The 27,550-nt window shown below is 43.1% G+C and overlaps 1 protein-coding gene and 1 pseudogene across 1 annotated transcript; both read right to left on the reverse strand.

Moving 5' to 3' along the window:
• LOC135575044 (centrosomal protein of 162 kDa-like) overlaps positions 1-16,153 on the reverse strand; it is a 40,172-nt pseudogene extending 24,019 nt beyond the window's left edge.
• A 6,119-nt stretch (positions 16,154-22,272) lies between these two features.
• si:ch211-198c19.1 (uncharacterized protein LOC100151013 homolog) lies at positions 22,273-23,558 on the reverse strand. The gene is made up of 2 exons (XM_065028005.1): positions 23,424-23,558; positions 22,273-22,919 (listed from the first exon to the last, which is right to left on the reverse strand). The coding sequence occupies exon 2, from the start codon at positions 22,894-22,896 to the stop codon at positions 22,369-22,371; it is 528 nt and encodes a 175-aa protein (XP_064884077.1). The 5' UTR covers positions 22,897-22,919; positions 23,424-23,558; the 3' UTR covers positions 22,273-22,368.
• Between the last annotated feature and the right edge of the window lie 3,992 nt (positions 23,559-27,550).

Here is a 27,550-nt window from a genome sequence, read left to right on the forward strand (position 1 = left end):
CACACGCTGGGAGTGATAGTAATGACCTTACCCAGCCACTGTCTGCAACACTGAGGGTCTCCTTGGGACAACCCCAGCAGTGGCTTCAAAAGGCAGCTACAACTAGGCCTGGGGTGACTCGGAGTGTCATGCTCCGGAATGAAGATGCCCCTAGTTACAGATCTAGGATCAGCTTGTCTTCACAAAGTCCTAACCTTAACCACTCAAAAGTGGAAACGAAAAACCGACCTGAGACCATTGTGTAGAGACAACATCCCCCTGAGCTCCGCAGAGTGTCATAGATACCTGAGGGTGGTAGCTGTGGTGGAGGCGCTGGTGGAATCCAGATCTTTGTTGAGTATGGAGTAGTCTATGGTGGAGGACGCACCTCCCTCCAGGTGGGCAAAGAAGCGGGCCTTCTCCTCTTCCTCCTCCAGGCTGTCCATGCCCAGACCAAGACCCACTGCAGCGTTCTGACCTGGTCCGGACGCCATCACAGAGTCTGGGTAGACACAATCACAGACAGACATGTTTTAACCATTGCTATTTTCAAAGAGTTTAAAGTAAAATAGTTTAAATCTGGCACGTACAGCTGCTTTCATATCACTACCCCGATGTCAGGTTAGCAATGGATTGAGCTAGATCTAGTGACATCATATAGAGTATCTATCCATCTCACCAGGGCAGACACCCTCAGGCTCCAGACTGTCTCTGCTGAAGATGACAGGCTCTGCCCCTCCTCCTCCTCCTCTGAACCCCCCTCGACTCCCTGATGCTGCAGCTCCTCTTCCCCCTCCTGGATGGGCTGGGATCTTCTCAGAGACTTACGGAACATCTTCTCAGATCTCAGCAATCCTGGAGAAAAAATATTGGACTGTTCAATTCAGGTAATTACAGGAAACAGAAATTGCTCTTGCTTCAGGCTACTTCTTGAATCGAAAGAGGACCTGTGGTTGTTGTATAGGCCTTACTGTGGTCAGACAGCTCAGCACAGGTCTTGATGTAATGAGATTTTTTTTTTAAAAGCTAAAAAGGAGTCCATCCATGCGGACACCAAGCTGTCAATATTCCTTACCGTGTTTGAAACCCCACTATGGTAATGAAGCTCATTAGCTCTGTGTTTTATCATTCACAAGAGATTGACTTCCTGGGGTATACAGGCCTGCAGAGACCCTCAAAGGCCATGCAGTCCATTTAAGAGGGGAACAGCACACACAGAAGAGAGAAGACAGAGCAGTAGAGCTAACTTTGATCTCAGCTCCACGACCACTTGCTGTCAGTCTACTGGAGGGAGGGTACTGTAGAAAAGCTCCATATCCTCATAAATATTCAAATGGTCTTTGCAATACGAATAGCTGTCAAGATAAAAAGGTAGATTTTTTTATACCTAAGTTAGTCTCACCATGGCAAAACAGGCCTAACTTTTCCATTTCAGCACTGAATGATCATTGTGATATTTACAGAATGGGAAATGGTCACAGTAAAAACAAAACAAGATCTATCAGCCTCTCCAGAGTTGGACTAGCAAAAGCAGTTGGGAGTCATTATACTAGTGAAAATGTTTTGCCCAAATAAAGTGCTAAAACTAAGGGCAAGATAGTTTGCTAGAAGCACAGAATCACAGCTCGCATTGACACACTGAATTGTCTGGCGGTGAAAGAATATGACCGGATTTAGCAGAAGTAATCAAATCAAATCAAAATCAAATCAAATTTTATTTGTCACATACACATGGTTAGCAGATGTTAATGCGAGTGTAGCGAAATGCTTGTGCTTCTAGTTCCGACAATGCAGTGATAACCAACAAGTAATCTAACTAACAATTCTAAAACTACTGTCTTATACACAGTGTAAGGGGATAAAGAATATGTACATAAGGATATATGAGTGAGTGATGGTACAGAGCAGCATACAGTAGATGGTATCGAGTACAGTATATACATATGAGATGAGTATGTAGACAAAGTAAACAAAGTGGCATAGTTAAAGTGGCTAGTGATACATATATTACATAAGGATGCAGTCGATGATGTAGAGTACAGTATATACGTATGCATATGAGATGAATAATGTAGGGTAAGTAACATTATATAAGGTAGCATTGTTTAAAGTGGCTAGTGATATATTTACATCATTTCCCATCAATTCCCATTATTAAAGTGGCTGGAGTTGGGTCAGTGTCAATGACAGTGTGTTGGCAGCAGCCACTCAATGGTGGCTGTTTAACAGTCTGATAGCCTTGAGATAGAAGCTGTTTTTCAGTCTCTCAGTCCCAGCTTTGATGCACCTGTACTGACCTCGCCTTCTGGATGATAGCGGGGTGAACAGGCAGTGGTTCGGGTGGTTGATGTCCTTGATGATCTTTATGGCCTTCCTGTAACATCGGGTGGTGTAGGTGTCCTGGAGGGCAGGTAGTTTGCCCCCGGTGATGCGTTGTGCAGACCTCACTACCCTCTGGAGAGCCTTACGGTTGAGGGCGGAGCAGTTGCCGTACCAGGCGGTGATACAGCCCGCCAGGATGCTCTCGATTGTGCATCTGTAGAAGTTTGTGAGTGCTTTTGGTGACAAGCCGAATTTCTTCAGCCTCCTGAGGTTGAAGAGGCGCTGCTGCGCCTTCTTCACGACGCTGTCAGTGTGAGTGGACCAATTCAGTTTGTCTGTGATGTGTATGCCGAGGAACTTAAAACTTGCTACCCTCTCCACTACTGTTCCATCATTTACATTACATTTAAGTCATTTAGCAGACGCTCTTATCCAGAGCGACTTACAAATTGGTGCTTTCACCTTATGACATCCAGTGGAACAGCCACTTTACAATAGTGCATCTAGGTCTTTTAAGGGGGGAGGGGGGGGGGAGGGGGGGGGGGTGAGAAGGATTACTTTATCCTATCCTAGGTATTCCTTCGATGTGGATAGGGGGGTGTTCCCTCTGCTGTTTCCTGAAGTCCACAATCATCTCCTTAGTTTTGTTGACGTTGAGTGTGAGGTTATTTTCCTGACACCACACTCCGAGGGCCCTCACCTCCTCCCTGTAGGCCGTCTCGTCGTTGTTGGTAATCAAGCCTACCACTGTTGTGTCGTCCGCAAACTTGATGATTGAGTTGGAGGCGTGCGTGGCCACGCAGTCGTGGGTGAACAGGGAGTACAGGAGAGGGCTCAGAACGCACCCTAGTGGGGCCCCCGTGTTGAGGATCAGCGGGGAGGAGATGTTGTTGCCTACCCTCACCACCTGGGGGCGGCCCGTCAGGAAGTCCAGTACCCAGTTGCACAGGGCGGGGTCGAGACCCAGGGTCTCGAGCTTGATGACGAGCTTGGAGGGTACTATGGTGTTGAATGCCGAGCTGTAGTCGATGAACAGCATTCTCACATAGGTATTCCTCTTGTCCAGGTGGGTTAGGGCAGTGTGCAGTGTGGTTGAGATTGCATCGTCTGTGGACCTATTTGGGCGGTAAGCAAATTGGAGTGGGTCTAGGGTGTCAGGTAGGGTGGAGGTGATATGGTCCTTGACTAGTCTCTCAAAGCACTTCATGATGACGGAAGTGAGTGCTACGGGGCGGTAGTCGTTTAGCTCAGTTACCTTAGCTTTCTTGGGAACAGGAACAATGGTGGCCCTCTTGAAGCATGTGGGAACAGCAGACTGGTATAGGGATTGATTGAATATGTCCGTAAACACACCGGCCAGCTGGTCTGCGCATGCTCTGAGGGCGCGGCTGGGGATGCCGTCTGCGCCTGCAGCCTTGCGAGGGTTAACACGTTTAAATGTCTTACTCACCTCGGCTGCAGTGAAGGAGAGACCGCATGTTTTCGTTGCAGGCCGTGTCAGTGGCACTAACCATAACAACTGCCGTTGAGGTCCAGAAAGTTATTTATTTTTTCCAATGCTATGCTTTTATGGTCACGGCTTATTTACACCACTCCATTAGCAGAGGAAAACAAAAACAAATATGAAATGACAAGGAGACAAAGACAGTTAACAGTATGTTTCAAATCCAGGTTTCACTAAAATCATGGTTCATCATGGTTTCAGTCATAAAAACCTTGATTTCCACCTTTGTAATGTGGATATAGGTCTGGGAAGTGTGGCAAGACGAGACTACAGTCAAGGCCAAAAGTTTTGAGAATGAAAATTAATATTGGTGTCACAAAGTTTGCTGCTTCAGTGTCTATATATATTTTTGTCAGATGTTACTAGGGAATACTGAAGTATAATTACAAGCGTTTCATAAGTGTCAAAAGCTTTTGTTGACAATTACATGAAGTTGATGCAAATAGTCAATATTTGCAGTGTTGACCCTTCTTTTTCAAGACCTCTGCAATCCTCCCTGGCATGCTGTCAATTAACTTCTGGGCCACATTCTGACTGATGGCAGCCCATTCTTGCATAATCAATGCTTGGAGTTTGTCAGAATTTGTGGGTTTTTGTTTGTCCACCCGCCTCTTGAGGATTAACCACAAGTTCTCAATGGGATTAAGGTCTGAGGATTTTCCTGGCTATGGACCCAAAATTGATGTTTTGTTCCCCGAGCAACTTAGTCACTTTTGCATTATAGCAAGGTGCTCCATCATGCTGGAAAAGGCATTGTTTGTCACCAAACTGTTCCTGGATGGTTGGGAGAAGTTGCTCTCGGAGGATGTGTTGGTACCATTCTTTATTCATGGCTGTGTTCTTAGGCATAATTGTGAGTGAGCCCACTCCCTTGGCTGAGAAGCAACCCCACACATGAATGGTCTCAGGATGCTTTACTGTTGGCATGACACAGGACTGATGGTATCGCTCACCTTGTCTTCACCGGACAAGCTTTTTTCCGGATGCCCCAAACAATCGGAAAGAGGATTCATCAGAGAAAATGACTTTACCCCAGTCCTCAGCAGTCCAATCCTCCAAAAGTCTTCGCCTCCCTGTGCATGCAGATGCACTCACACCTGCCTGCTGCCATTCCTGAGCAAGCTCTGTACTGGTGGGGCCCCGATCCCGCAGCTGAATCAACTTTAAGAGACAGTCCTGGCGCTTGCTGGACTTTCTTGGGTGCCCTGAAGCCTTCTTCACAACAATTGAACAGCTCTCCTTGAAGTTCTTGATGACCCGATAAATGGTTGTTTTAGGTGCAATCTTACTGGCAGCAATATCCTTGCCTGTGAAACCCTTTTTGTGCAAAGCAATGATGACGGCACGTGTTTCCTTGCAGGTAACCATGATTGACAGAGGAAGAACAATGATTCCAAGCAACACCCTCATTTTGAAGCTTCCATTCTGTTATTCAAACTCAATCAGCATGACAGAGTGACCTCCAGCCTTGTCCTCATCAACACTCACACCCGTGTTAACGAGAGAATTACTGACATGATGTCAGCTGGTCCTTTTGTGGCAGGGCTGAAATGCAGTGGAAATATATTTTGGGGATTCAGTTCATTTGCATGGCAAAAAGGGACTTTGCAATTAATTGCAATTAAGCTGATCACTCTTCATAACCTTATGGAGTATATGCAAATTGCCATCATAAAAACTGAGGCAGCAGACTTTGTGAAAATTAATATTTGTGTCATTCTCAAAACGTTTGGCTACGACTGTACAGTCTTTCTAGTCTATCAGGTTTGGATCTGTCTGTAGCTACTATCACTATCATTATGCCAGCTTCCACTGTGACAGCTAACCAATGAGCAGCATGAAGTAGGAAGAAAAGAGGGTAGATAAAGATGAGAAAGGAATCATGTTCTGTACACACAAATAAAAGGATCTCAGGGAAAGGGACACCCTCAAAGAGTACATGCATGGTTAGGTGGGCAAAAGGAGAGAACTACTAAATGTGAGCTAGAAATATTTAAGCGTTAGCTTGGAGGAAGAGAAGACCTAAGGCAAAAAACAACAACACAAATATAGCAAAGGAGAGGGCAGGACTAAAACTAATGAGAGAAAGTGAAGGTTGGCAGCATGTCACTGTACTTACGCCAATGATGGGGAGACAATGTGCCATTGGGTGGCCCTAAGGAACTAGGGGGTTACAGTAGTGATTCCTATACCCTGATGGGTGCTTTTCATTGGGCTGCTCTCACTCTCATCCTCCTGAGTTTTCACCACAGCCTGCTGCTGGGGCTTTTTGGGTTTAGTGAACCTGCGTTTGGCAGCCTCTGCTGGGGACAGGTGGAAGGAAAGAGGAGATGGAAGAAAAAGGAGAGAAGAAGGTGGGGGGCAGACAGCTAGAGAACAAGACTGATATACAAATGCGTCATGAAGTGCCGACTGATGTAAACCAATCAAAGATGAACTCATGAAACGAGTCAAACCATAATTATCAGGGGAGAAGCAGCAGGGAACAGGTTATGATGGACATGTTATGATGCTGAAATTAAATGCAACAGATGTTCCAGGAATAACAGAGCAGATGAGAAATCAGCACAGAGTCACGGTGTCCCTCTAAAGATATTATAACCTGGCAGCATGTCATGAAACACACAAGCACAAAGACACATACACGGAGAATGAACCAAAATGACAAGCGCGCACACACACACACACAAACAGAGAGAGAATCCTAACTGAACTGAAGCACATCAACCTACACATCCCTGGCTTTGCTTACCTCTGCCAGGTGTCTCTTCGCTGTCCTCCTCCTCCTGCTACCACGGCACAGGGACAGCTGATGTCTTCTTTGGTGGTGGTTTCTGAGAGGCTCTGTCCAGGCTGTCCAGAACACTGGAGTGCTTAGCACTGCCACCCAAATCCACCGAGACATCTGAGACACACTAAATACAATTCAATGGTGATTAGGTTAAAGTATCCATCTAGCCAGTTGGTTGAGTGAATACATAGTAGTATGGACACAGATGAGGATGGTTATCAGTGTCTTTGGTGTGGATATAAAGAAGGGCAGAGTAATTAGTGAGTAACTTCAGCTATAGCTAGGACAGGCCGTTTTTGGTGGCCTGTCCCCGGCTGGAGCTGTCCCCGGAAATGTCCCCGTTTTTAAAAGTGCGTTAAAAACAGACCGCAAAGTGAAATATTTTACTTGGCAAGAAAGTCCGGGCATCAGAGCCTACGGGTTGACGTCTCAATCGCGTTGTGCTTGTTTAGGCCAACAGAAGGGGCTGCTCGCTATAGCAGCTTAATTCACTCTTCTTCTACTAACTACTTGCTCGCAATAGTTTTAGAGAAAACTGCTGTGGAAAACTCGGCCAGAAGCTAGCAAGTGTCAAGTGAAACCACAACATCACCACAAACGTCTTTTCAAGCCAGGTAAATTACAATCGTTTGAGATACTAGCTAGTGATGTTATAATGTCGCAATTTATTATATAGATAGATGATCTGCTCTATAAGGTTTTAAATAGGTTATGCTAGCTAACATTAGCTATGTAGACTAAGTTATCTAGCTAGGTTAGCCAGCTACTGTTATGGTAGCTAAGTTAAAAAACGTTCATGGTCAGGGAGTGAGTTGGGTGGGCAGTCTGTTTGTTTTTGTTTTGGGGTATTTCTATCTTTCAGCCTAGTATGGTTCTCAATCAGAGGCAGGTGTCATTAGTTGTCTCTGATTGAGAATCATACTTAGGTAGCCTGGGTTTCACTGTGTGTTTGTGGGTTCCTGTCTCTGTGTTTTGCACCAGATAGGGCTGTTTTTGGTTTTCAACGTTTATTGTTTTGTAGTGTTCGTGTTTATCTTTTTGTTATTAAACATGAATCAAAGAAACCACGCTGCATTTTGGTCCGCTTCTCCTTCACCACAGGAAAACCCTTACACATATTTCCTGTCTGTGTCAATCTCTGAGTGTTTTCCTCCTGGATAGATGAGCAACACATTCAAACACAGAGACATTGAAGTTTCAGCCAATAAAGTATTAAAAACCCTGAATTTATGATTCTATGTATTGGCCATTGAGAAGCTTTGAAGCCAACCGGTCGGCCATATTGGCACTCCCTCCATAGCAGGAAACACTCCTCCACAGGAATGAATGGAATTATAGAGTATTTCAATTAAATGTGTCAAGGACAAAATTAAATGCATTTAAGTCTTTTTTTGGTGTAGTTGGGACAGTAACATTAAGGAAAATGTGTGTGTGTGTATATATAACAATTTCAGGTGACTACCTCATGAAGCTGGTTGAGAGAATGCAAGAGTGTGCAAAGCTGTCATCAAGGCGAAGGGTGGCTACTTTGAAGAATCTCAAATATAAAATATATTTGATTTGTTTAACACTTTTTTGGTTACTACATGATTCCATATGTGTTATTTCATAGTTTTGATGTTTTCACTATTATTCTACATAATAGAAAACAGTACAAATTAAGAAAAACCCTTGAATGAGTAGGTTTATCCAAACGTTTGACTGGTACTGTGTATATATGTACAGAATATATTTTTATAATCTGTATTTTCTTGATTTGAAGCTTATATATTATAATGTAAAAGTACGCTTAAGGTGTCTATAATAGAATACACATGACAAGAACGACTGTAGACATTAATACATGCATTTCTATAGCTTCCCAAGTAACACAATATTTATTTAACCTTTAATCTACCAGGAAAAGCCCATTGAGACCCAGGGTCTCTTTTCAAGGGAGACCTGGCCAAGAAGGCAGCAACAATCAATGCATGACAGAATTAAAACATACACAAATACAATTCCACAACATTATCCAACCTAAAAAAAGCATTTACACACAGAGTGTCCCATCAATATTTTAAATGCATTCAGTGGCACTAACATATCTAGATGAAGCATGGATTATTCCATGTGTCTGGTGCACAAGAAGAGAAGGAAGTCTTGCCTAATACTGTGAATGTCCTGGGGACTATAAGTAGCAACCACCTAGCAGACCGGGTATGGTAACTGCTGGTGGTGAAGGAGACCAGACTACAGAGGTGAAGAGAGAGTTTGCCCGAAAGGGTTTTGTAGATGAACACGTGCAAATGTACCTTTCTGTGCATATAAAGTGAGGTCCAATCTACTATTTGGTACAATGTGCAATGGTGGGTGAGTGACTTGGTATTTGTAATAAAGCACAAGGATGAATGATTAACAGAGTCCAGTCTCTGTAAGACTGAGGAGGCTGCATGCATATACAACAAGTCACCATAATCAATTACAGAGAGAAAAGTGGCCTGAACAAGCTTCTTTCTAGTCATAACCGGGAAGCAAGCTTTATTACGAAAATAAAAACCCAATTTCAATTTAAGCTTTGTCACAAGATTATTCACTTGAACTTTAAAGGACAACTTGTCATCCAACTCAAGTTGAAAATGTGAGCCACAGGTATAGTAATAATACCAGCTGCTACCTTTAAGAGGTAGGGGTGTCCAGGTTGTCTGGACCTGCAGACTTTTTATTGTCTATTGCCTTTAGTGCTTTATAGACCTCAGCATAAGAAACAGGATCAAAGTTAAAATGGTTCACGAGGGTCTATATCATAGTTGACTGTAACAGAGCTTACATTAGAGGCCTGGGCCCAACCATTATCAAAGACTGAACCAGCAGATATGAAGTGCTTGTTAACTTTGGGCTAGGCGTGCCGCTAGCACCCCACCTCGACAACATCCTATGAAATTGCAGAGCGCGAAATTCAAACATTCATGAAAATACAAGTGTTTTACATCGTTTAAAAACTTCTTGTTAATCCAGCCGTTTTGTCAGATTTCAAAAAGGCTTTACGGCGAAAGCATACCATGCGATTATCTGAGGACAGCGCCCCACTACAAAAGCATTACAAACATTTTCCAAACAAGCAGAGGTGTCACGAAAGTCAGAAATAGCAATAAAATAAATCCCTTACATTTGAAGATCTTCCTCTTTTTGCAATCCCAAGGGTCCCAGTTACACAACCAATGGTAGTTTTGTCCTTCTTTATATCCCCAAAAAGTAAGTTTAGTTGGCGCGCTTGATTCAGTAATCCACCAGTTTCCTTCGTTCAAAATGCATACAAATGAATCCCAAAAGTTACCAATAAACTTAGTCCAAACAACATTTCTAATCAATCCTCAGGTACCCTAATATGTAAATTATCGATACAATTTAAGAAGGACAATAGTATGTTCATCACCGGAGATAAATAACGAATTGAGCACCCTCATTCACGCACGACTCAATACTACAGCCAAAATAAGAGCCACCTAGAACAACTACAAATTCTAGCTCATTTTTCAAAAAACAAGCCTGAAACTCTTTCTAAAGACTGTTGACATTTACTGGAAGCCCTGGGAACTGCAGTCTGGGAGGTATTCCATTGATTTCCCCATAGACAGCCATTTCAATGAGTGGTGAGCTAAAGAAATGCCAATCTGGATGGATTCTCCTCGGTTTTTTGCCTGCCATATCAGTTCTGTTATACTGATATGACATTATCAGACATTATTTTAACAATTTTGGAGACTTTAAAGTGTTTTCCATCCAATACTACCAATACTATTATATGCATATCCAATACTATTATATGCATATCCTAGCTTCTGGGCCTGAGTAACAGGCAGTTTACTTTGGACACCTCAGTCATCCAAACTTCCGAGTACTGCCCCCTATCCCTAAGAAGTTTTAAAAACTCCTACAATATTGGCTGTATCCTTCACGTCATTAGAATCCATCATTAAATGGTCTGGAAGGCCAGAGGATACATTACAACCTGACACTGATTTGATTCGCTTCCAGAACTTGGTAGGGTTGTTTAGGTTCTCTGTGACTGCTTTTAAATAGTAATCTGATTTGGACTTCCTGATCAAACCTGTGCATTTGTTTCTTTGCTCTCTGAAGGAGGCTCAGTCAACAGGAGCATTTGTATGTCTAGCTTGAGCCCAAGAGATATTGCTCTTTCTAATCAATTCTGCCAAGTTATCTGAAAAACAGGGATTGGCCCTTCCACTGATTCTAAATTTCGATCACAAAATTTCGATCACAAATTTCATAAAAAACAGTCCCAGGCAGTGTCAACATCAGGAATCAGACTTACTCTGTCACTATTATGGTACAGATCATGTAAGATCGCTTGTTCATCAAATAGTCTAAAATTTATTTGAAATGTAACGGGGTTTGGCGTTGGTCATTTTTGTATATCTAACACAAGCTATTGCACAGTGATCACTGACATCATTACAGAATATACCAGTCGATGTGTATTTGTGAGGGGTCTTTGTTAGAATAAGGTCCAATAGCGCTGATTTGTTAGGTGCTCTGGGATTCGGTCTTGTAGTCACATTAATTAATTGAGCGAGATTCAGTTGAGGAGATTCAGTTGAGGAGCATAAACTGTTGATGACTGAGGAGGAGTGCCAAGATGGCTGTCCGGTGGCTTCAATACAGCGCCCCCTGTCAGTTATACACGGTTTATACACATCGTTGGTTAAAACCCACATTGTTGCTGTTTATTTGGTAGGCTAGTCTTTTGGATGCATGGCTATTTTACAGTCTCTGGGCTATTTAAAAATATATATTTTACATCCGGTATGGCTGCAGTAAATTTTGGGCGGCAGTTTGTTTGGTTGCTGCCAATTCTTCCACCTGGTTAAACTCTTTGGGGGGTAGCCCAGACCTGGACTCTCAAACCTGAGTCCAGCGACTGTCAATGAAACTACTTAACCATTACGCCAAGAGGTCTGAAACCCTTGATGAGATTGCTTGGTGTTGGGTTAAGATTGCATAGTGTTGGGTTAAGATTGATTGGTGTCGGGTTAAGATTGCTTGGTGTTGGGTTAAGATTGCTTGGTGTTGGGTTACGATTGCTTGGTGTTGGGTTAAGATTGCTTGGTGTTGGGTTAAGATTGCTTGGTGTTGGGTTAAGATTGCTTGGTGTTGGGTTAAGATTGCTTGGTGTTGGGTTAAGATTGCTTGATGTTGGGTTAAGATTGCTTGGTGTTGGGTTACGATTGCTTGGTGTTGGGTTAAGATTGCTTGGTGTTGGGTTAAGATTGCTTGGTGTTGGGTTACGATTGTTTGGTGTTGGGTTACGATTGCTTGGTGTTGGGTTAAGATTGCTTGGTGTTGGGTTAAGATTGCTTGGTGTTGGGTTAAGATTGCTTGGTGTTGGGTTACGATTGCTTGGTGTTGGGTTAAGATTGCTTGGTGTTGGGTTAAGATTGCTCGCTACATTACTCCCTCTCTTCAGGACAGCGTGTCCCCACGCTTCTCTATAGAGCTTGCCAGCTTGTAGTCCTAAAACCCGGAAATAAGTTACCTCTGTTTTTCGTTCAGCCATCCCTATGTGAAAAATGAAATTGGTACAATGAATAGAGTTTTAGAATAAACTGCAAAAATAAGGTCTGAGGTTAACACAGGCTTAAGTTTTGTTCTATGAGATAATAGCAGTCGGTTAACATGACCTTTATGAATTATGAATCCTTTATGTGCTTTGTGTTGTTTATCATTACGTGCATAAATTCTTCAAAACATAAAATCTTCTAAGCCTGTGTTTACCACAGACCTTATTTTTAGCCTTTATCCCAAAACCCTTCGAAAATGCCATTACTTTTCCCCATAGGCTTTGTCCAACGAACCATACCCGCGGGAAGTAGGGGTTGCTGATGGTGCTGAGGCACCTCCTGAAAAATCTGAAGAATAAAAATAATACAATCATTTTTTAAATAATAATTTTTTTATTTTTATTTTTTATACCAAAGTTGTGCAATGGGCCTTTGCTTGTATTAGCAAACCAATATAGACACCTGTAGAATGGGCCAAAACCTTTTTACAGCATCTCTGCTTTGGCAAAAAAGGTAGTTGTATAACTAAGAAAAGTATCTTGCAGGACTCAATAGTTTAGTACATTGTACATAGGCCTGGCATCTTGGTTTGTACCTGTGGACTTCACATCACCTTGAAGAAAAACAATGCACAATACAGTAATTGAGCATATTGGGACGACAAGTGATTTATGATGATGTGATGAAGTGGTTCAGTTGGTAGATCATGGCACTTGCAATGTTAGGGTTGTAGGTTCAATTCCCATGGGGGACCAATATGAAAACCTATGAACATTGATGCACTCATTACTGTAAGTTGCTCTGGATGAGTGTGTGGGAAAGGAACAAATAGACCATTAAGTTCTCACATAGAATGAAGTATTTCAAGAAACTGAAAAACATATGAACAACAGTTTTTTTCTTTTCCAGAAGTATTATCAGATTAACTGTTTTATACAGATAATTATCAGACTCAAGTTACAAATGCTGGTTAATACTCAAATACATTTAGTTAAAAACAATTCACAAAAGTACTCCACTGGGCCTTTACTAGTCCTGTATTAGCGGACAGATATAGACATTTTCAGCGCAGGCAAATTGCAGCACCCCCACCCACAAACTACTTCCCGCGGCTATGCAATGAACCATAGCAGAGTTAGTGCTTACAAAAAGACACCATTAGTATTTCTCTCCATATCAAGTCTCTCAAGTATACACACCTCTATGATGACCTCACTGGCGCCATCCCACCTCTGACACCAATGTAGTGAACCGGGACTAAAACCCAGATCCAGCGACTGTCAATGCAACACCTTAACCGTTACACCATGAGGTCCAAACCCATTGACAAGGTTGCTAGGTGTTGGGTTAATTAAGGTCGCTACATTACCCCCTTTCCTTCGGGAGAGCATGTCCCCACACTTCTCTATACCAAGTCTCTCGTCATGTGTGCACACCTCTCTGATGGTGTCACTAACTCATTTAGAGGTAGCCCCAACTGGGACTTGAACCCTAGTCCAACAACTGCCAACCAACACCTTAACTATTACAGCAAGAGGTCTGAATCTCTTGATGAGGTTGCTAGGTGTTGGGTTAAGGTCGCTACAACATGAACGGCAAAGAGCATTCATTTAAACAGTGACATCTAAGAATATGTCTGAATCTTTAAGAACCAAAGGTGAAACAGACACTGGCCAAACAATTAACCAAAGCAATGAAAGGCAACTCATCGATACAGTTATGTTGGAGCAACAAATGACTATTCTGACTATATGACTATTCTGAATTAAATTTGTCCTGGAAACAAGGCACTAACGGATAGAGTTTAACTTCTTTAATCAAATCTCTGGTAGGCTTATTGTAACAGTAAATACATAGGCCTCCCTTGACATCATAAATGAAAAGTGATGACTAAATTGCAGTCCAGCCTAATTGTCAGTGGGGAAAAAGGCCTACTATGTTTCCAGGTATTTGATCTTAGTTCACTCCATTGGAGGGCAGTGTTGAGCTATGGATACTTCTCTGCGTGTCCTCTGAAGTTGTGAATCTGTGGGCTGTCACCATGAGAGATCAGTGGTAATCTAATAGACTCCCTTAGAGGTCAGGACAGATCCATTTAAACTCTGTTCTCACCTTCCCCCTCTCCTCACTATCCTTTCTCTCTTAGAGGTCAGGACAGATCCATTTAATCTCTGTTCTCACCTTCCTCCTCTCCTCACTGTCCTTTCTCTCTCACACACTCTCTCTCTCAGTCACACACACTCATACACCCTCATACACATGCACATGCACGGGCACACACACACACGCACACACACACACACACACACATCATATTCATCAGCTTTTGTCAAGGATACCAGGTGTTGTGTTTCAGGATGATATGTGTCTTTCCATAGCAAATGCTAACCTTCACGTTCCCTGTTCTAGTTTCAGTGACATTTCCATGCTTAACACACAGGTCTTCTGGGAGCAAGGCAGGACCACCTCCCCTCCCACCACGGTTCACTGACACAAGTATTCTCACTGCTCAACCCAATAGAGACAAAGACAATTTCAGACAAAGAAAAGCAGAGCTTAATTTGAGGTGATTACGTCCCGATTGGATTAAATAACTTTTAATTAAAATTGCTAAGTGCAGCTAGGGCCTTTGAATTGCAAGGTTTTGGGGATGGGGAGACTGTCTCTGCATGTAAATGAGATTACTCAGTGCTCGATATGAGAACTTTGAGGAGGAGAGAACTAGAGTCTTAGGAGTGGTTTATTTAGTATAATAGAGTTATATAGCGTGTAATCTATGTTATTTTTCTCCCTATTAAAGGGACATATTAATTCTTAAGTGACATGGTTGCATGCAAAACGCCCTGTGAAGTTTAAATGACAGATTTACAGGACGGTACTCAAGCTTCAGCACTTGAATCAGGTCATGATATTGCTCTTTGGCTGGAAATATCAAGTGGCCCTGAATGATGAGGCTCACTATAGAGGCTGGGCCCTGAATGATGAGCCTCACTATAGAGGCTGGGCCCTGAATGATGAGCCTCACTATAGAGGCTGGGCCCTGAATGATGATTCTCACTATAGAGGCTGGGCCCTGAATGATGAGGCTCACTATAGAGGCTGGGCCCTGAATGATGAGCCTCACTATAGAGGCTGGGCCCTGAATGATGAGGGTCACTATAGAGGCTGGGCCCTGAATGATGAGCCTCACTATAGAGGCTGGGCCCTGAATGATGAGCCTCACTATAGAGGCTGGGCCCTGAATGATGAGCCTCACTATAGAGGCTGGGCCCTGAATGATGAGCCTCACTATAGAGGCTGGACCCTGAATGATGAGCCTCACTATAGAGTCTGGGCCCTGAATGATGAGGCTCACTATAGAGGCTGGGCCCTGAATGATGAGCCTCACTATAGAGGCTGGGCCCTGAATGATGAGGCTCACTATAGAGGCTGGGGCCGGGAGTCACATTAGAGATGATATTATGGTAACAATGCAATAACACATGACCTTAGCAACCCCGGAGGCAACCAGAGACGCATGGCATGTCCCTCCCTCTCAGCCCGCTCATCATCCATGCCATCTCTGCTGCATTACAGCCTTGATAAATACTGAGAGGGAGGGGTAAGAAGAGAACAGACCGGAAATTAGGGGAGAGCCAACATGCGAGCGAGTGTGTGACACTCATCACTCTCCCCCTGATCAGTTAAATGAATGTTTAATGCAGAGACATAGACATCTCAAGTGCCATTAGTACGATCGCTGGACCTGTCTGACTATGATAACTGAGTGAGTGATTAGGGGAGGAATGCTGGTTAGCGCGCCACTGAAGCTGCTCTCCTCTCTTCTTGTCTGCCCCGGTTCTGATGTAAATGCGAGGACAACTCACCGCCCTAATGAAGACTCTGTTCTATCCTGTCACTGGGTGACATTGGGATCTCTCTCTATCTCTGACTCACACTACTAACTGCACAACCGTTTCTACTGCCCTCCCATGCCACCCTGTGCCCCCCACCCATATTCCCATATTCATTCTGATTCAGTGGTCATTCCAGAAAGAGGGATGCAGATTGGATTTCCTTTCTACCGCTGCCACAAAGGTATGCAAGCACACCTTTGTGTTTTCTAACAAACCAAAACCCTCATAAATTGATAGCAGCCATCATATCATCGTTGCAATGATAAATGATGTAATGACTGTTGTTATGCAATCATGATTACCATGTCTATATGGGAGGTCTGTATCTGCTCTCCTATCATAGTATGAGAGAACAAATCAGCAAAATACCAGAACCAAGCTCTCCAGGATGTGTTTATACAGAATGTCATGGAATCTAGTTAAATGTAAATGAAGGCAGACATTAAGCCAGCATGTTAGTATCCACATTGTAATGTACATAGAGCTGTAGAGGAATGAGCCTCGTCAGAGTGAGAAGGCTAACGGTCCCTCCAGACGTCACCTCCTTTATCCTCGTTCTAACTGAACAAGCCATGATTGATTAGCTCTCTCTGCCCATCCACTTTGGCAGAGAACACTCAAGCCTGGCGGATTCTCTTCATTATTTTCTCTCTGGGCACACGGCATAATGTCTGCCTACTGCTATCACTGTGAAGAAGATGGGTATAGGAAAACACAAAGGACTAGCTGATGATCCAGGGTGATAAATAGATGGAGATCTCCCTCCAGCTTTGTAATGACAGAGGGTCAAAACGTAGGAGAGACACCCGGACCCCACACACCTACCTACTGTATATCTACAGGGCAGGCGTCCCCTGCCCCTGCACTGTACTGCAGGGGTTCTCAAACATCTACCCCCAGCTGTTCCATGTATTTGACCTGTTCCACAGCTAGCACTCCTGAAACAAATAGTCAACTAATCATCAAGCCCTTGACTAGGTGAATCAGGTGAGTTAGTTCAGGTTCTCTACAACCCACATATTAATGATGAGAAATCCTCACATTACTCACTCCATCACATCTCCCCGTCGCCACATCTCCCCATTCCTGACATTTTCCTTCAGATAAATCTGTACTAATCTTTACAGTATATGATGTCTATCTTGAATCACCCTCATTTGTACATTTTCCAAGAAAACTGTCTTTGGAAACTCATCAAAGGATTTAGCAATTGTCTCCCCTGCTGTTTGTTGCAGGGCCAGAAGAAAGCTCTGAGCGGAAAATATTAATATTTAATATTTCAGGAACCGCTGAGCTTTGTTTTATGGTGCTATGTATCTGTCAGTGTCCATAGGCACATTTCATTCAAAGGGATTGGACTGTGCAACTAAACATTCACTCACCTACACAGTGTGAGTGTGTGTGTGTGTGTATGTCCATGTGTGTGTGTGTGTTCCAACCCTCTGTCCATGTGCAGTATGCCCATCATACCTCTATTTACTCCTGCAACCAACCATATGTAGGATGTCTGGACTGATGTTTAGAAAATAGTCATCCCCACTTAGCGCTTTATTCATATTAAATATTAAATCCAATTTAAATACAAAATTGCCATATAAAATATTAACCGCAGTGTAAATATTTCATGCGAGCCCTTTACCATAGGCTGGTGTTCATTACCAAGTAGTATGGGTTTTAATGTTCTTTTCCCCAGTAGACGGTGTAGTAGACATTCTCATACTCAGACTGACCTGCAGGGGGAGACAAAGGTCTGCTGCGAGAGGCCTGTCTCAAAAGAGATGGATAGAGAGATTGAGACCGAGGGGAGAAAGAGAGAGAGACGTAAAGTGTAGAATAGGCTACAATGTGTGCATCTCCCTGTCTGTTTTGCTCTCATAAATTATAACAATATTTGAATGGGGCTGAAACCCTTAAAAAAAGGAACATGTTGGAGTAATGCTCCAGTTGTCATGTGGTTCGTGAAGAAACAGAGATGAAAAAGGGAAGTGTCTTAAAGAAGGCAAGCCAATGACTAGGAGGTCTGCTCTAGAAACAATAGGGGTCAGGGTTACACTATGAGTCTCATCAAACCTACCCCCACTGCTCTTCTGCCCTCTATTTTCCAAGGAGAGAAGTGCCTGACTTACCTCTTTTTGTTTCTGTTTCTTGGATTTCGTGTGTAATCGTCAGTACACACTAACCAGTCTTATTCCAAGAGCCCTCAACCATCCTCTGTCCTTCACGTCCTGCCTACCCCCATATCCCCAACACGCTACGTGCATATAACTACATCTATGAAGTGAAGCAGTCCAGTGCTGTTCTCTCTGGAAGCTTTGTGATAGCTCTCTCACCATTATGTCATTAAACTTCCTCATTTGCACCTTCCTATGGAAATGTATGTGGAACTGACATACCATCATCCCAGTGTATTTCTATTCAACACAGCAGTCCCACCCTACATGACTACCCACAGCCATCTCAGCCCATATTATATTCTCACCTCATATCATCCTACCACACATCGCCTAACTCTCCAAGACTCTAACCCATTATTTTGTCCATTAAAAAAACGTTTATATCACCCCATGGCCCTATAACCCCACCTCTGATAGGCCTCATATCTGTGAGACAAGATTAAGAGAAAGAGAGGCATAAGAATTAAATGAAGGATGGACTTGGGGAAAGACCGAGAGCAAGAGGGGGGCAGAGAAAGAGAGAGAAGTAAGTGAACAAACTATAAGAAGGAGGAGAGAGAGATCGAGAAGAGAGAGAAGGGTAAGAGATGCACAGGCATGCAGCTCTTCAGAGGAGAAGAAGAGAGGCACATTAATCATTGGGAGACATCTGTTCATTCTGCCGCTTTAGAATTCTGTCAAAGAGCTGCTCGGAGTCAGACGGACTCCCCCCATCCGCCCAGGCAGCTAGTGCAGAAAGAGAAAAACCTGTCTCCTGTTAAGCATGGACAGACACATCAGAGCCATGTGCTCCTCCAAGCGCTGCCTTTAATCTGACTTGATTTAATTCTCATTTAGAGAGAACAAAAAGGGAGACAGAGGCACAAGGACGATGAGAGAAGAGTATAATATGTAGAACATCACTGATCTGTCTCGTGTGTGTGTGTGTGTGTGTGTGTGTGTGTGTGTTTAATTCTGCCGGGTGTGTTCATGGTGTGTACACTTACATCTCACAAATGAATGTAATTCATAATGCATTTATAGGAACACACACACACACACACACACACACACACACACACACACACACACACACACACACACACACACACACACACACACACACACACACACAAACACACACACACACACACACACACACACACACAGAGCCCCATCAACACCTCAACAGTTTGTATTGACAGAAGCCCCTATAAATGATCTGGCCACATTGGACTTATTTACCCACGGCTCTTTTCAGGAGCGCCATAACATTCTCAGTGGGAGTATCAAATCAAATCTGAATATGGCCTGAAGGAAAAGTACACCTGCAAAATTGGTGTCCTCCCTGAGGCAACATAGCAGAGCTCAAGATGAATGAGTAGAAGTAGAGGCATGGCTTAGCTTGGCTTTCTCAGGTCTTTCTCAGGTCTGGAGACACTGTAGGAGTGTAGGGAGCTTGGGAGGAGAGAGAGAGAGAGAGAGAGAGAGGGTTACAGAAGGAAGAAGGCTGTTTCTCCCTCATTCTACAATTGATCAAATTACATTCTTTCTTGTATTGTGTAATAGCTATAAAACTAGGATAGCATTTTTTTTTCTTTACTGGGAAACAACTCAAATGTTGTCTATTAGTAAAATACAGAAATATGTTAAATGTAGAGTTGTGCCAATGTTTTAACTCATCTGTTTGGATAATGGTCAAAGGTCTGTACTGAGATTATGATAGCAATCCACAGACCTGAGTAGACTATTACACTACATATTGTGTACTGGGACATGTGTCCCAGTCCCATGTGTCCCACATATTGTGTCATATGGACATGTGGTCTCACACTAAAACCATTACTCATGGTTGTATCTCCTGCTATCCTTATTCATTTCAGTAAACTCTCTCTGTCCCCCCCCCCCCCTCTCTCTCTCTCTCTCTCTCCCCCGCCCCTCTCTCTCTCTCTGTCTCTCTCCCCCCCCTCTCTCTCTTTGCACTACAGATAAACTAATGCCACACTAAGACGCTTTTCTAAGCTATGTTGAGGAAAGACGATTACTCTCAGGGTGAGTGGAGAAAGTGGTGAATAGAGAAGTGTTTATTTTAAACGATGAACAGAAACTTAAGTGGTATATGTCAAAGGACCTGGTATTACACTGCAAAAGCCCCAGTAGAAACAACACCACCACCAAAACTTCCCCTTCAAGGTGGTGTCTGGCTTGGTTGAGCACAGAGCAGTGGAGGCTCCTCAGAGGAAGACGGGGAGTGAATTTATCCTTAGTGAATTTCATAAAAATAAAAACAGTGAAGCATTAAAAAAGTAATATTTTTGTTTTTTAGATAAAACTATACTAAATACATTCACGTCCCCAAATAATTGATTAAAACACTACAGTAGCCTCAACAGCACTCTGAAGGGTAGCATCATGGTGTAGCCGGAGGACAGCTAGTTTCCGTCCTCCTCTGCATACATTGACTTCAATGCAAAACCTAGGAGGCTCATGGTTCTCACCCCCTTCCATAGACTTACACAGTAATTATGACAACTTCCAGGGGATATCCTCCAACCTATCAAAGCTTTTTCAGCATAAACTGACATGTTGTACATCCTATCAAAGGATCAGAGAATGAATGAAAATGAGAGAGAATGAAAGCATAAGCTACAGCTAGCTAGCACTGCACTGCTTAAAATGTGGTGAGTAGTTGACCCCAAAGAGAGAGAAAGAAAATAGTTGAACAGTTTTGAACAACTTAATTCCTTCAAAAACGAAGGAGAAGCAAGTGAACGAGATATAGCTATATTTAGTATTTTTTCACCTTCATTTTCACTTACTTAGCTTGAAAATGCAGGTAGCTAGCTAGTTAGCCTACTCAAACACTCGGCTCAAACAGAGAAGGATGCTATGTTACCTAGCTGGCTATGGAACATTTCCAAGTCAAGGTAAGCATTTGGTTGTAATAATTTATTGCCACCGGGGCCACCAGTGTGTAACTGCTAAACTGCTTGCAACACTGTACTTCATGATTGTAGTGGGTTTACTAATGGGTTAGTTCTTGTAGCTATGGTGTTGACTTCATGTTAGCTAATATGGTGACAACGACGTAATATGAAGGTTTGACTTGGAAAGGTTTTTTCGCCTGGTCACAGACAGCTGATGTGTTGTGCACTAAAGTACACAAGAGAAGGGAAAAGGTGAGAGGAGGAGAGCGCGTAGGTGTGATAAGGAATTATTGAACAATCTTTATACAACGATCTGGCTGCTATGAAAGCGAACTGCTTTTGTGTGTGATCCGCGGTTTATTCATTCTGCCGATTCTGTTGAAAACATTACTTAAACGTAAGCAAATGAAACACAATGGGGATAAACATACCTGAATTTGTCCAATAGAAACTCTTGTTTGCAACTGTTGGACTAATGGTTACACCCTAGATCAGCTAGATGCAGGCAAGAGTGTGCAAGGTGATATTGAATGTGTCAATGTCTGTCACCTTGAATATTCAAATTTCTCTCGACCTGTGCATCTAGGTTGTAAACTTTCATTCATAGGCTAGATTGTAGCAACCTCATGATGGGTATACGGAAAATTTGAGTATCATGTAGTAAGTAGCCTAAACCTATCAATGTTACTTTGAGCTGGGTGAATGGAATATGAATGACCGTCATCCAATATGCTGTAATAGAAATAAGGCCTTGCTCATAAAAAAAAATCATCGTCCTCCCTCAACTTGAAAGGAACCGACCGCCACTGGCATAGAGAACACTGTCACTCTGTGATCATCACTTCTAAAATTGTATAAGAAGTAGCATGAAACAATCGCAAACAACAACAAAAATATACCCATTCTTGGGCATTACTTTCACATTTCATAGTCATGTAAGTCATCAGTTGAATCAACATCAATAGGAATGAATGAACAAGGACATTGGCCAATGTGCTGAGCTGACCTGCATTATAGCAGACCTAAATGAACTTGATTTCAGTGCACTCAGAATCACAATGTTCTGTCTGTAGAAATGCATTTCTATAGTGTGTCTGTAAAGGAAACAGAAAGTTACAGTAAACACATCACCCATGAAGTCAGGTTGACATATTACAGGTTTAGTAATGCCATCAGGTTTGTGGCAAGAAAAACAACAGTGAATGGCATAATGTACAGATTTGATATTCATACTATCATATCATTGCAAGCCAGCTGGGCTGTCTGAGAGAGGAGAGAAGATTGGGCCCGATCATGTACGTCTTGCGTTGCTTGTAGTGCTCTGAGATGTAGATCTTGTCGATGTGATTGTTGTTCTGGTTGTACTTCACCAACACCCTGTCCTGGTTGCTGAGGAGGTTGTCCTTGTCGTAGTATCGCCTCACTTCATAGGGCAGGTTCTCTGCACCGTGGGAATGGAGGTTACCAATGGTGTAGTAGGTGTACAGGTTCTGGTCTTTCAGTTTGGGGAGTAACAGTTTATAGTTCTTGAACATATGGAACCCGTATGCTCCCTCCCTGGGGTCACAGAGAGACACCATGTTGTTGTCGATGCAGGTCTGGACATACCAGAGGAGTAGTTTGAGGCCGTGGCGAGGGGGCGGGGTCCCGAAGCCAGTCTTCTCCAGCTCTTCATTCGTGTCCAATGTTCTCAAAGCCGAGGCCAGAGTGACGGCCAATAGCAGCAGCAGGATGCATCTCAGGACGCTGGTGTGATTGGCCATGCTGAACACCAATTAAGGGTTTTCTATGACAAGTGATTACATGTAAAATATTATAAATTCTTCCTAAACATAGTGACAAAATTTGCTTATCATATATAAAACGGATAACATTTGATTATCGACAAACTGTAGATATTTACAAGAAAATCTCCATCTGTTTTTTATCCAGCACTAAAATGTATCAATTGCTCTAGTAAGTTAACTAGAATCTCCTTATTGCTCTAGTAAGTTCATTAGAATCTCCTTATTGCTCTAGTAAGTTCACTAGAATCTCCTTATTGCTCTAGTAAGTTCACTAGATTCTCCTTATTGCTCTAGTCAGTTCACTAGAATCTCCTTATTGCTCTAGTCAGTTCACTAGAATCTCCTTATTGCTCTAGTAAGTTCACTAGATTCTCCTTATTGCTCTAGTAAGTTCACTAGAATCTCCTTATTGCTCTAGTAAGTTCACTAGCATCTCCTTATTGCTCTAGTAAGTTCACTAGAATCTCCTTATTGCTCTAGTAAGTTCACTAGAATCTCCTTACCCTGCAATGTCGCTATAGGATGAGTCTGTAGGTTTAGCTTGCAGGTCTCTGCTCAAAGGCTGTGGTATAAGGTTGTGTTGGTTGCAGTGTTGCACCTGACCCTAGCAGAGGAAGACCGGGTTCTGTCATGAGTGTTTGAGGGAGGGCTCATGTACTGTATACAGTGCATGCATCTGCTTACTGCATGAGAAGCAGGCCTGGGTTCAAATACTATATGACATATTTCAGGTATTATGAGAGTTTGCTTAAGCCTGCCTGGATTGCTGGATGGACAGGATTTGCACTTTTGCGCCTACTCTAGGTTCTATTGCGCATTGCAAGCTCAATCAAGCATATCTAAAGTACTTGAAATAATTTCAAATAGCATTTGAACCCAGGTCTAATGAGAGAGAAGAAATTAAAAAAGGAAGGTGAGAAAACAGCTGTGTTTTATAGATCAAGGTCAGCTATTGTGAGAGCTGTCTACATCGGCATATACTGTTTCTCACAGGATGCAGTGGCAAACATTACAGGACTTCCTCTTTCACTTCTACCGATAAACATTATCCATTTGAAAGAACTTAACGCAGAGAGAGAGAGAGAGAGAAGAGTAGATACAGAGTAGCCTAGTGTGTATAGTACTGTAGGCCTATGACTGTGTCCATAACAGTTATTTAAATAGATGAAAAGAGTAAAAAGCCATTCTGTGGATTACAGGTTTTCATGAGTGACATTTCATTCTGTTACTGTATAATCACTCCCATTCTCCAGGTGCCATACTCCATTTTGTCTAACACCTTCAAAGGCCTGGAGGAATTATACACTACTGGCAAAGTACCATTCTACGGGATTAGAAATGACTTCATGAATATCGCGTTTTATACAGCCCCGTGTTTGTATTTGTGCTTGTTTGCCTTGATAATATTCCTCCTCATTTGCATTTTATTTATTAATAAATAAACAAATGTGTTAGTGTGGATAACAGTGAGACTGGAAAACACATAACAACCTGGCTGAGAGTAGTATTCTACTTTCCCCTGGGGACAGAGAACATGACTGGGGTTGGTGAGTCAGCCTATCTGTCTCTAAGCATCCATTGCTTGCTAACCGTTTCCTTGCAGACATTTGTATCACTATCTTGTTTACTTTATGAATAAAATATCTTGTGTTTGTCTCTATTATTACATTTTGACACAAAGCTGTAATGAATGTCCCACAGGGACAATGTGAGAGTGTGAAGAAGGGAAAGAGAGATGTCAGTATAGTAAACACTTGGAGCCCCTGAAAATGTAGCACAGCATGCTCTCTTCTGTCTGCTTAATCCACCTTGCTCTGCGATATCAAAGCTTTCCACACTTCATTATCAATAAATTATACTTTTAAATGATCCCAGTGGTACAAACAAGTGCTACTCTCAGAGTGAGGGTAGAGAGAGGGAGAGGGAGAAGGAGGAAGAGAGAGATAAATAGAGAGAGAAAGAGGGAGAGAGAGAGAGAGAGATAGAGAGGGAGGGAGGACAGAGAGGGAGGCAGGCATTAGGCTTTCATTTGCAAAGATTTAACAGCAAATTGTGTTTATTTGTATTTATTTATATCTTTAACCATGTCACCCTTCTGCGTTGATCCGCTAGTGAAGAGGCCCGCACAGCGAATCTCCACGGCAACAGTCTGCTGCTGTGCTCTGCAGTGCTTAGAGCTGTCTTTGATTCAAATGGAATGTGTTCACATGACTCCAGGCAGGTCCAGGCTCTCTCTACTCTGCTCGGTTACACATCACTACACTGGATCAGCTGCGCTTCTCTGAAGGAGACAGCCAGGCAGGCTGCAATAAGGAGAGGATGTTCTGCTGCATTGACATGGTGAAACAGAGCTCTAAATGTTAGCATAGAATAACAAAGTTACATGGTGTACTTTGCGACGATGTTATGTAACACGTTCGGTGCAGCTGTGTGAATGACTGTCAGGGCTTAGGGTGCTATAGTAGGCTCTCTCTACCTGTGTTAATCTCCTTTGACACAAGCATGAAAGGGAACAACGACTGATGTCTTTACTGCGCGTATGGATGTGTGTTGATCTCTCTCTCTCTCTCTCTCTCTCTCTCTCTCTCTCCTGTATTTGCTTCCCTATACTATTTCTCATATAGCCTATAAGAAATATATTATCCCTACCATACATCCAAAGTTGAGGACACAGCAGATTATACATAAATGGATGAGTAGAGTGAGTGAATACAAATCAGTGGAGACTGAAATATTCCACTTATGCAGCCCTGGTGCAATCAATGCAACGTGTATTGATTGAAACATCATGTACTGTACATGATTCTCTAATGCCCTTGAACTGGAGCAATAAAACACATCTATTGAGTAATGTTGATGTGCCTGAATCGAAAACTTCCTATGGAATATAACAGAATGGAAAGCTTTGTTTTTTAAATGTAAATACATGTATGCATTAATGTGAAAAGCATTATGAATGTGATCATCCTCACCCTGTCAACTGATTGGTAAAGGTTGTGATTGTTTTGAATGTTTTCATTATAATATATTCTCTCTACCTACGTTCATGATAAATTATATAATTGCTTCATTGACCAATTTCTATTCCATTTTGGATTAAATATTATAATTCAAGGAAATGGAACGAGAGACGCTGAAAAATGTGTGTGTGTGTGTGTGTGTGTGTGCGTGTGTGTGCGTGCGTGTGTGAGTGTGTTTATGTGAGTATGAGAGTGAGTGTGTATATGTTATCAAACCTCCATTTCAGAGAAGAGAGTCTAGAGAGGGGGAATCTTTTTTTTCGAGGCATTTTTTGTGTGAAACATTGGTTTTGTGATTGGATGTTGCTCCAACACAACTCGTGTTGCTTCTACACAACCAATTCCCCCTGAGGCCCATGTTTCACTCAGGTTACCTGACTATGTGACCAGAAAGCATAAGGTGAATAAATATAGGTGATTCTGAAACCCTCTCTTCCAAAACCTATTTAGTGAACATCAATTGATTATCCAAATCACCAAATATTTGAATGTGGGAGAGAGAGAGAGAGAGAGAGAGAGAGAGAGAGAGAGAGAGAGAGAGAGAGAGAGAGAGACCTGTGAGAGATTTACAGTTAGACGAGGCAGAGGCACAAAAGTGCATCTGTGCTTTAAAGTTCCTCTGTTGAGAGTCTGCATCACGTCAGATTGGTGGTAAAAACTCCCCTATAAGAGAGATTGACACTTCTATTGAGTCTGCCAAGCACCCCAGGGCTCTCTCTGCACCTCATCCCTTCACTGCACCCGGGGCTCTCTCTGCACCTCATCCCTTCACTGCACCGAGGGGCTCTCTCTGCACCTCATCCCTTCACTGCACCCCAGGGCTCTCTCTGTTCCTCATCCCTTCACTGCACCCGGGGCTCTCTCTGCACCTCATCCCTTCACCCCGGGGCTCTCTCTGCACCTCATCCCTTCACTGCACCCCAGGGCTCTCTCTGCACCTCATCCCTTCACTGCACCCCAGGGCTCTCTCTGCACCTCATCCCTTCACTGCACCCCAGGGCTCTCTCTGCACCTCATCCCTTCACTGCACCCGGGGCTCTCTCTGCACCTCATCCCTTCACCCCGGGGCTCTCTCTGCACCTCATCCCTTCACTGCACCCCGGGGCTCTCTCTGTTCCTCATCCCTTCACTGCTCCCCGGGGCTCTCTCTGCACCTCATCCCTTCACCCCGGGGCTCTCTCTGCACCTCATCCCTTCACTGCACCCCAGGGCTCTCTCTGTTCCTCATCCCTTCACTGCACCCCAGGGCTTTCTCTGCACCTCATCCCTTCACCCCGGGGCTCTCTCTGTTCCTCATCCCTTCACTGCTCCCCAGGGCTCTCTCTGCACCTCATCCCTTCACCCCGGGGCTCTCTCTGCACCTCATCCTTTCACCCCGGGGCTCTCTCTGTTCCTCATCCCTTCACTGCAGTGTCAGCGGGTTGGGAAGGTACTTTGGGAAATTGCCCTGCGCACTTGATTTACACCGTGTTTTTCCTCCACAAAATTGGTCCACATGAAATCTACAGCACACGTCATCCTCAATAAGGAATCCAGAATACATCACTGAATGCTCACACTGCATGATGAGGTGTAATATAAAGACTGTATTATCCCTTTGGGGATATTGT

Source organism: Oncorhynchus nerka, linkage group LG14 (genome assembly GCF_034236695.1).
Source record: "Oncorhynchus nerka isolate Pitt River linkage group LG14, Oner_Uvic_2.0, whole genome shotgun sequence".
Classification (NCBI taxonomy): domain Eukaryota; kingdom Metazoa; phylum Chordata; class Actinopteri; order Salmoniformes; family Salmonidae; genus Oncorhynchus; species Oncorhynchus nerka.